The sequence below is a fragment of the Aphelocoma coerulescens genome, unplaced genomic scaffold, assembly GCF_041296385.1.
Source record: "Aphelocoma coerulescens isolate FSJ_1873_10779 unplaced genomic scaffold, UR_Acoe_1.0 HiC_scaffold_60, whole genome shotgun sequence".
Classification (NCBI taxonomy): domain Eukaryota; kingdom Metazoa; phylum Chordata; class Aves; order Passeriformes; family Corvidae; genus Aphelocoma; species Aphelocoma coerulescens.
The window spans coordinates 204,839-213,733 of record NW_027183949.1 but is presented as its reverse complement, the minus strand read 5'-3'; the positions used below and the strand labels follow the sequence as shown (position 1 = coordinate 213,733).

The 8,895-nt window shown below is 55.9% G+C and overlaps 1 protein-coding gene and 1 long non-coding RNA gene across 2 annotated transcripts; both read right to left on the bottom strand.

Moving 5' to 3' along the window:
* Positions 1–1,041: 1,041 nt before the first annotated feature.
* On the bottom strand, positions 1,042–1,977 carry LOC138102025 (olfactory receptor 14J1-like). Its single transcript, XM_068999778.1, has one exon. It carries the CDS (start codon positions 1,975–1,977, stop codon positions 1,042–1,044), a length of 936 nt encoding a protein of 311 aa, XP_068855879.1.
* Positions 1,978–5,521: 3,544 nt separating this feature from the next.
* Positions 5,522–8,637, bottom strand: LOC138102026 (uncharacterized). The gene is made up of 3 exons (XR_011147290.1): positions 8,547–8,637; positions 7,627–7,812; positions 5,522–5,586 (listed from the first exon to the last, which is right to left on the bottom strand). It is a non-coding gene; the product is annotated as an uncharacterized lncRNA (long non-coding RNA).
* Between the last annotated feature and the right edge of the window lie 258 nt (positions 8,638–8,895).

The window sequence follows — 8,895 nt, the reverse complement described above, 5'->3', positions numbered from 1 at the left end:
TGGGAACAAACTTTCTGGCTGACTTGAGAGGCCACGACAAAGCTGAGAGGTTTCCCTGCCGTCCCCCAGCCCTTGCTGGCCCCCAGGGGCTGATGGCATTTGTGCTCACTCAGGTTCATCTCCCCACACCAAGACCGTGGGGTGCTCACGCCTGGGCTGTGCAGTGCAAACAGGGGCTCCTGAGCCAGTCCTGCCGTGTGTGTGCCTGCAAGGATCCAGCCCCTCTCTGAGCTGGGGAGAGGCCAGGGCTGCAGAGGGGGGATGTTGCTGGCAGGTGCATGAGGCCGCTCTGGGACGCTGCCCTGGGGTGTCCAGCGCAGGGGGGATGGATCAGCCCCTGCTCTGCTGCTCCTTCCCGGCTCCCCCAGGGACCCTGCAGAGCACCAGCCATGCTGGTTGCCCCCACCCTGCCCACGGCCACCCTGGGGCTGCTCACGGGGGTTTTCTCTGCTGAGCACTGGCCTGGGCGTGCTCTGGAGAGAGCCTGGGCAAGGAGCCTGGAGCCCCCAGGCCCTGCCCTGAGGCGTCAGCGCTGGCCCAGCAGTGCCCATGGCCTGTCCCTGCTGCAGCCCCGGCACTGCCACCCCAGGGCTGGGAGCGAGCCCCAGAGCACTCAGGCCCTGCAGCAACACCAGGGGCAGGAGGGCAGCGGGGCAGTGGCACGGGAGCAGCACTGGCAGCACCAAGGGCTGCTGCTCCTGGGCACAGCTGCTGTGCCCCCCTGATCTGCCCCCAGCTCTGCACACAGACATTGCTGCTGCAGCTCCACAGAAGGCAACTAAAGGGGCATCTCTGCTGGAAACTTTGCTGGCAGATTCTTGAGTTCATTTAAAGGCACCGAGAGCACAGCTCCTCATTGACACAGTCTGGGGCCACAGCCAAGGCGGAGAGAAACAAAATGAGAAATGGAAGAAATATTGCCTTTGCTTTGTGGACAACAGTAAATTACTGAAGACAGAAAAAATAACCCCAGAACTAAACCCACAAGAACTATCAAAGACGAGTTTTATTACAAGTGATTTGCAAAAATTGGCAACCAGTTTAATGTTTCTTAAATCGCCCAGCCATCAGTGCCCACACTGCAGCCTTGAGCTCCCGGTTCCTCAGGCTGTAGATGAGGGGGTTCAGAGCTGGAGGCACCACCGAGTATAGAACTGACAGAGCCAGATCCAGGGATGGGGAGGACATGGAGGGGGGCTTCAGGAAGGCAAGTGCTGCAGTGCTGAGGAGCAGGGAGAGCACAGCCAGGTGAGGGAGGCACGTGGAAAAGGCTTTGTGCCGTCCCTGCTCAGAGGGGATCCTCAGCACGGCCCTGAAGATCTGCACATAGGAGAAAACCATGAACACAAAACACCCAAAGGCTAAACAGGCACTAACGGGAAGAAGCCCAAGTTCCCTGAGGGAGCTATATTGTGAGCAGGAGAGCTTGAGGATGTGTGGGATTTCACAGAAGAACTGGCCCAGGGCATTGCCCTGGCACAGGGGCAGGGAAAATGTATTGGCCGTGTGCAGCAGAGCATTGAGAAAGGCACTGGCCCAGGCAGCTGCTGCCATGTGGGCACAAGCTCTGCTGCCCAGGAGGGTCCCGTAGTGCAGGGGTTTGCAGATGGACACGTAGCGGTCGTAGCACATGATGGTGAGGAGGGAAAACTCTGCTGAGATGAAAAACATAAATAGAAAGACCTGAGCAGCACATGCTGAGTAGGAGATGTGGCTGGTGCCCCAGAGGGAATTGTGCATGGCCTTGGGGACAGTGGTGCAGATGGAGCCCAGGTCGGTGAGGGCCAGGTTGAGCAGGAAGAAGAACATGGGGCTGTGCAGGTGCTGGCTGCAGGCTACGGCGCTGATGATGAGGCCGTTGGCCAGGAGGGCAGCCAGGGAGATGCCCAGGAAGAGGCAGAAGTGCAGGAGCTGCAGCTGCCGCGTGTCTGCCAATGGCAGCAGGAGGAAGTGGCTGATGGAGCTGCTGTTGGACATTTGCTGCCTCTGGCCATGGGGATCTGTGGAAAAAGTAATCATGGAACAGTTGGCTTTGCAGAGGACTTTCAATATCCCAGCCCAGCTTGGTGGCACTTTCCCCCCACTGCCTGCCCAGGGCTCTGCTGCCTGGGGCTGTCCCTGCCAGCAGCTGCTCCCTGTGCCCAGGCCTGGGCCCTGCCAGTGCTGCCAGAGCCCAGCCCGGCCCTGGGGGCTCAGCTCTGCCCTGCAGACCCCTCCCAGCCCAGGGCACTGCCCAGGGGCAGCTCTGGCGCTGCAGGCTCTGATGGCAAAGTCAGAGCACCCCTGAGGAGGCTGCAAAAGCGACGCTGATGCTGCCTGGAAGGGACCCTGTGCTGATTTCTGTCACTGCCCGGTTTCTTCAGATCTCAGAGAAAAGTTTTTGTTATTTTTCTCAGCCTGAACTGAGAGATGAATATCCCTGTGCAATTTCCCTTCCAGGCAACCCAGAACAGTAGTTTAAAAAATCAGGATTCTTCCCTTTTATGCATTCCCTGCCTTGCTGTGCTCCCTGTATAATCTACTAGGGAATATCCTGGAGTTAAATGTCCTGCTGGGAGCAGTCAATGTACAATGCAGCATCCCCACCACACAAGAAGGACACTTCCAAGCCTGACCAGCTGTCTCCTTCCACCCACACTGTGTCCCCCAGCACTGAGAGCAGCTCCCCGGGCCGGCTGAGAGCTGCCCCTGGCAGGCAGCAGAGTCCCTGCCCCAGCTCAGCGCCCTGGGCTGCAGGACCCTGCTCTGCAGGACAGCCCTGGGCACCCCTGGCTGCTGTAGCCAGGAGATAATCAGAAAATGGACTTACAGAATCTGTAGGCATTGGGATGTTGCAGCTCCAGGAGATCACTGCAGGAGCTGCAGCTGCCTTGTCCTGCAGCCAGAGGCTTCCTGTGTCAAGGGCTGGCCATGATTCTCGTGCAGTCACTTCTCAGCATCTTCCCAGCCCTGCCTGACTGAAGCTCTCTGTGCCTCTGTGCTGTGCCCGGGCTGGCTGCAGGCAGTGGCCCAGCCCTGCTGGGCTGTGCCCAGGAGCTGCTCGTGGCCAGAGCTGTCTCTCTGCAGCGCTGCCGCTTGCCAGGAGCTGCCTCTGTGCCAGGAGCCCGGCCCAGCTCAGCAGCACAGACACAGCACAAGGACTGTAATGACCCTCTCGGGGCTTTGGTGCTGAGGCCCTGAACATCAGTCCCTGAGAGGGAGCTGAAGAAACCTCTCAGGAATTCAAAGTTACAGTCAAACTCTGAAGTTTCTTGAAGTTTTAATGGGTGCCACTGAGGGACAGGACTGAGAAAGTGTCCCCAGGTTCCAGTCAGAGCAGAACACTGCAGGCAGTGATGACAGGGGTGGGACAAGCAAGGGAAAGGTGTCTCTGCTGCTGAGCAAAGCTGGATGTGTTTGAGGAATGCAAAGGGCCAAGGCCTGAGCCCCAGCCCCTGGCAAGGCAGATCCTGTCCCTCCCTCAGTGCTCAGGGCTCTTGCCGGGGCACTGGGATGTGGGGATGGGCAGTGCCAAGGGCAGCACCATGGGGCGGCCCCTGCCAGGCTGCTGAGCAGGGACAAGGAGGCACTGAGGCCCCAGGGCTGCAGGGGTCACTTGTCTCCTGCTGGCCTCAGGGCCAGGGACAGCAGCCGTGGCCCAAGTGCTGCACAAGTTGGCTCTGTCAGGGCCTTGCAGCTGCTGCCCATCCCTCTGCCCCCTCCAGCCCAGGCTGTGCCACGCTGTCCCTGCCCTGCGCCTCTGTCCCTGCAGGCTGTCCTCATCCCCCCGGCTGCCCCACCTGGCTGGCCCCTTCCTTTGCTGACATCTCAACTCCACCATCTCTGAATCCACCCTTCAAACCCTCTCGGGTTTCTCCTGTTCTGACCTCAGTCTCTGTCATAGGTTAGCAAGCTGAGTCTCAGAAGTGATGTCCTTGCTAAGGGGTGCTTACAGCTTCCCCTCATGACCTGACAGAACCTATCAGCTGGCCAGTTTGAATATGGACAATTCTTTGAGCCACTTAAAGTTGTGACCGCCTCTGTGATACACACTGAAGAATAGAAAAACTCCCCCCCCAGCTCTCTCTCGTTTCTGGAGCTGGGACAGGTGGCTGCGGGGCCCAAGCGGGGCCCAGTGGGCCCGGCCCCTGCTCAGGCCAGGCCGGGCTGGGCCACGGCTCCAGGATGACCCCCCCCAGCAGGGCTGTGGGCAGCCAGAGCAGCTCGGAACCCCCCCCTCCTCCTCCACTGCGTCCGAGATTTCAACAAAAGCGGCTCCGCTGTCCAGCAGAGGTCTGGTGACCAACAGCGATAAGCCACATTCCAGCTGCAAAGCTGAGGTGAGATTAACCCTTTTATTGCTGTGAAGAGCTGAAAACCTGAGGGAAGAAAAAGAGGAGATGCTTAAAGCTGAAAGTCTGTTGTGAAGCTATGATATATCAGAGTATCCCGTTGTAATTTCATGAAGATATGGGGGGTGGAGTGTTCAATTCGTAAGCAAAAGCACCTGCTCTGAGATAGGCAGATGCTGACGCAGCTGTAATTTCATGAGAAGTTTGGACAGGGTGAGATGGACCAGATGAGGACTGTTGCTCCAAACGGGAAAGGAGAAACCTCAGTCCCTAGAGATGCTCCCAGAGATAGTCCTAACGATGAAGATGAGGAAGACCCTTTGCTCCCAGGGAAGGAGAAGGGCCTCTGGTTTTGTTTCTGAATGGCTCAACCTTAAAATTGTACCCCAAAAAACTTCAAGAGTGGACCCTCAAAAGCAGTTGTGGGAAAAGCTGCAAGTCGAGGGGAAGGGACTCACATTGCAAGCAGAGAGACTCCTCTTCCTAAATGGACTGAACAATATTTGGAAGTGGGCAGCTGTCTCGTTGTGATAATGTTTTCATAGCACGAGCAAGAAGAGACTTCTCTTTCTAAATGGACTGAACAAGGTTATTATGGAAGTGGTAACAGACTGAACATCTGAAGGGTTGTCTTTGTACATTGTCAGTGGGAGAAGGGAGGAAGGTGGGGGGAGGAGGAGAGTTCTGAAGGTATGGTATAATTTTTTTCCCTCTTTTAGGTCTGTTAATAAACTTCTTTATATTCTTTCAAGTTTGGTCCCTGCTTTGCTTTTCTCCTAATTCTTATCTCACAGAAGATAAACAGTAATGAGTATTTTGGACCAAACCACTACAGTCTCCAAACCACTGAGCCCAGGCATCTCCACCTCCACATACTGATCCTGTACTTGAGGTCTCTCAGCCCCATCATTCTTTGATTCTTATTTTACCAACTGCTTCTCCATAGGGCTGCAAATACCTGCTTTCACCATGTTAGCATTTTCATCTCACCTAATCCCTTATATTTCCATGAAAATCAAAGAATTGCCATAGCAGGGACATGAATTGCCATATTTGTGCAGAAACCATTCAAAATTCAAACCGTCTAAAACAAGTCAGAGAATGTTCCAACATTTCTGCATGAAAGATTCCCCAAGTGGGTCAGTGGCAGACTCTCCCAGGATGACCTCACAGATGAGGATGGGGTTTTGCCTCTGGGTCTGAGACTCATGGAGGTCAGACAGAAAGAGCATTTTCCAGACTTCCTGAGGGATGCCTAGAAAAGGATACAGGAAGGCAAGGGAAGGGATCATGGTGGTTTGTAGAGGCACAAGTTTGAGAAAACAGAGAGAGAACGGCATGAAGGGAGCTGGTGGCTCTGCATCTTCTCCTGCCATGGCAGAGCACACAAACAGCCCATCCCTGGGTCCCTTTCTCTGCTGGCTGGGCTTTGGCCTGGCCTGGAAACCTCCCAAGGTCCCTCCCAGGAGGAGTCCCTGTGCATTCCCCTCCCCCATGGCTCTGCCCCTCCTGATCCAGCAGCTGTGGGGCCGCAGAGCTGGGGCAGGGCAGGGACAGGGCGGGCTCTGACAGGGCCCATGAGGCCACTGCCAGGAGGTGACAGCAAGGACAGTTTGCAAAGGGGAAATGTAGAAATGGTGACTTTGTTGTTTTTAGGCAGAGAAAGCTTGGCTGGAGCGTGTGAGGAGGATGAAAGACAAGGGGTGTTGGGTGAAACAGGATGTTCAGCCAGGAGATGAGGAAAGATTTTTCCCCAGTTGCAGGGCTAGACAGAGCAGGGTGGCCATGAGCCCGGCCGGCCTCCCTGTGTGCCAGGGCTGGTCAGGTTGTGCAACAGAGGTGCCCCAGAATCAGAGCCCAGGTGGGGCCTCTCCCTGCTGCCGCACTCCTTCACCTCCCCAGGGATGGAATTCCTGTTGTGTGGGGTCTCTGATGTGCTGGGTGACCTCACAGTGCTTCCTGGCCACAATGTCTGCTGAGGGCCAGCCAGGCTGCTGCACTGGGAGTGACCTCACAGCCATCACCATTCCAGCCCTGTCCCCTGGGCCTGGCTCTCCCCTTTCCTCTGCCCCTGTCTTGTCTCTGCTGGCATGAGCAGTTTTGTCATTAATATCTTGTCCCCAGGTTATGGGGCCAATTGCTTCCCAACCAGGCTCCTGGAGCAGAAGAGGCTTCACAATCCCCGTGTGAACACTGAGAGACGAAGGGCAAATGGGAAATTATAGCAGGTTGTGATTGCAAAGGGGCTGTGTGGATGGGGGACAGCACCTTTCTGGGGAAAATGTGGGGCATTTGGGTTGTAAAACACCAGATCTGCACAGAGCAGGTTGGAAGCAAATTTGATCTGAGCATTTGCTGTATCAGGGACAGAGCCCCTGGGCACAATGTGCCTTGGTCTGCTCCTGGGGCTGTGGGACCTCACCCTGTGCATATTCCTGTCTGTGCTCCTCTCAGGGATCTTTTCCAGAGCAGGGAGAGGCACCAGGATTGCTTTGTTGCTGTGCTGCGGGATATCAGTTTGTGCTGTGAGAACATCAAGGGCAGTGGGGGTCATTTGGGATGTGTCTCCAGTGCTGCTCTCCTGCCCTGGCCTCGGGTGCTACCTCTGGGAATTCATTAATAATTGTCCCCAGCCTGTGGGGGGAACAGGGGAGGGTGATGATTTTGCCCAGCCTTTCACCCCCTTCTCCTCCTTCAGGCCTTTTCCAACAGCTTTGGGGAATTCTGAATTCCCTCTGGATGTTAAGGAAATCCTGTTCTTGCTGCTGAGTCTGCCGGGTCTCCTCAGTGGGGTCCACACCATGTTTAGAGTCAGGACAGAGGTTTCCAGGACGGTCATTCAGAGACCTGCTCCGAGGGTGGATAGTCACGAGTGGCATGGAATGTGGGAGGGAATGGGCCAGTATTTGGAGAACTCCTCTCCTCCAATGGTTTGGAAATTCACCCCTGAACAGCCACAGGACCCCGTTAAAGTGATAGAAAATGTGAAGGAAAACGCTGCAGCAGCTCCAGAGAGGTGCAAAGTGATGCAGCCTGCTGGGCCCTGGCTACTGTTTCCGGGACACTGCTGGTCACTGGACAGCACCCTCAGGGGGAGGAGGAGGAAAGCAGAGCAACAGGCACCGTGGGCACTCCAACTGCAGCTGAGCCAGAGGAACAGCCCCTGCCGGAGCAGCTCCTGCTATACAGGAGAAGAAATCTGAGACCAAATCATCACCAATCCCTCAGTGAGGGATGAAGAGGAAGAGGCAGGGCCCTCACAACTGGAGGAAGAGGCAAGGCCACAGATAATCACCCACTCCCGGTCCTCAGGTGAGCTGTGAGATGTGTGAAAAGATTTCAGCCGCCAGTCGGGAGAGCCCCTGGTGACCCGGCTGCTCCGTGCTGGGATATCGCGGCTCCCATGTGGAGCTGGATGGTGGTGAAGCCAAGCAACCGGGATCCCTGTGCCAGGATTTGGGCATTGACCGGGTGTAAGGACCTGATAATAAGAAAAATGCCTCAAAAATTGCTTTGTCATTGTGTCTGCTTATTGTAATCTCTTTGAACACCTGGAGACTGTGTCCCCCATGTTTCCCTTGTCCCCCATTCTGTGTCCCCCATCCAACATCCTCCAAGTCCCCACTCCATGTCCCCCATTTCATGTCCCCCACTTCCTGTCCCCCATTTCCCCCATCTTCCATGTCCCTCATCCCATTCCCCCCTTCCATGTCCTTATCCTGTGGCCCCCACTCCATGTCCCATCTCCCATGTTCCCTTGTCCCCCATCCCATGTCACTCATCCCCCATGCCCCATGCCCCACATCCCCCATGCCCCACATTTCCCTCCCCATCCCATGTCCCTCATCCCCATCTCACATCCCCCACATCCCCCCATTCCCATTCCATGTGCCCCATCCCACATCCCCCATATCCCCATCCCATGTCTTCAATTCCATGTCCCATCCCATTGTCCCACACGCCCATATCCCCCGTTCCATGTCCCATCCCATTGTCCCACACGCCCATATCCCCTATTCCATGTCCCATCCCATTGTCCCACACCCCCATGTCCCCCATTCTATGTCCCATCCCATTGTCCCACATGCCCATATCCCCCGTTCCATGTCCCATCCCATTGTCCCACACCCCCATATCCCCTATTCCATGTCCCCCATTCCATGTCCCATCCTGTTGCTGCCTGTTCTGAGCTTCCCCTCCCATGAGGACACTTGCCTCTGCCATGTGCTCTGAGCTCCTTTGTTCCAAGCTCGGGCAAACCCAAATGTAACTCAGACTCTTTAGCAGTGTCTGATTGGCCGGTCACCCCGGGTCTGCCCCCAGTCCTCCCTTTTCCCCTTCTCCGAATAAAAGAGACGATCAAGGGAGGCCCCGCCTCTCTTGGCTCTGCTACCCCTTCTGCAAACACCTCTTGTCATCTGTTTCTTTTGAAAGCTTCTAGCTGTGGGAAATTGAGCGAGCAGACAGCTGTATTTCTCCCTCTTTGCTTCTGCTGGAGGTATTTGCTTTGCAGCTGACACAGTTACCGATTTTAGAGCTACTGAAACGCTGGATTGCCCGTGCT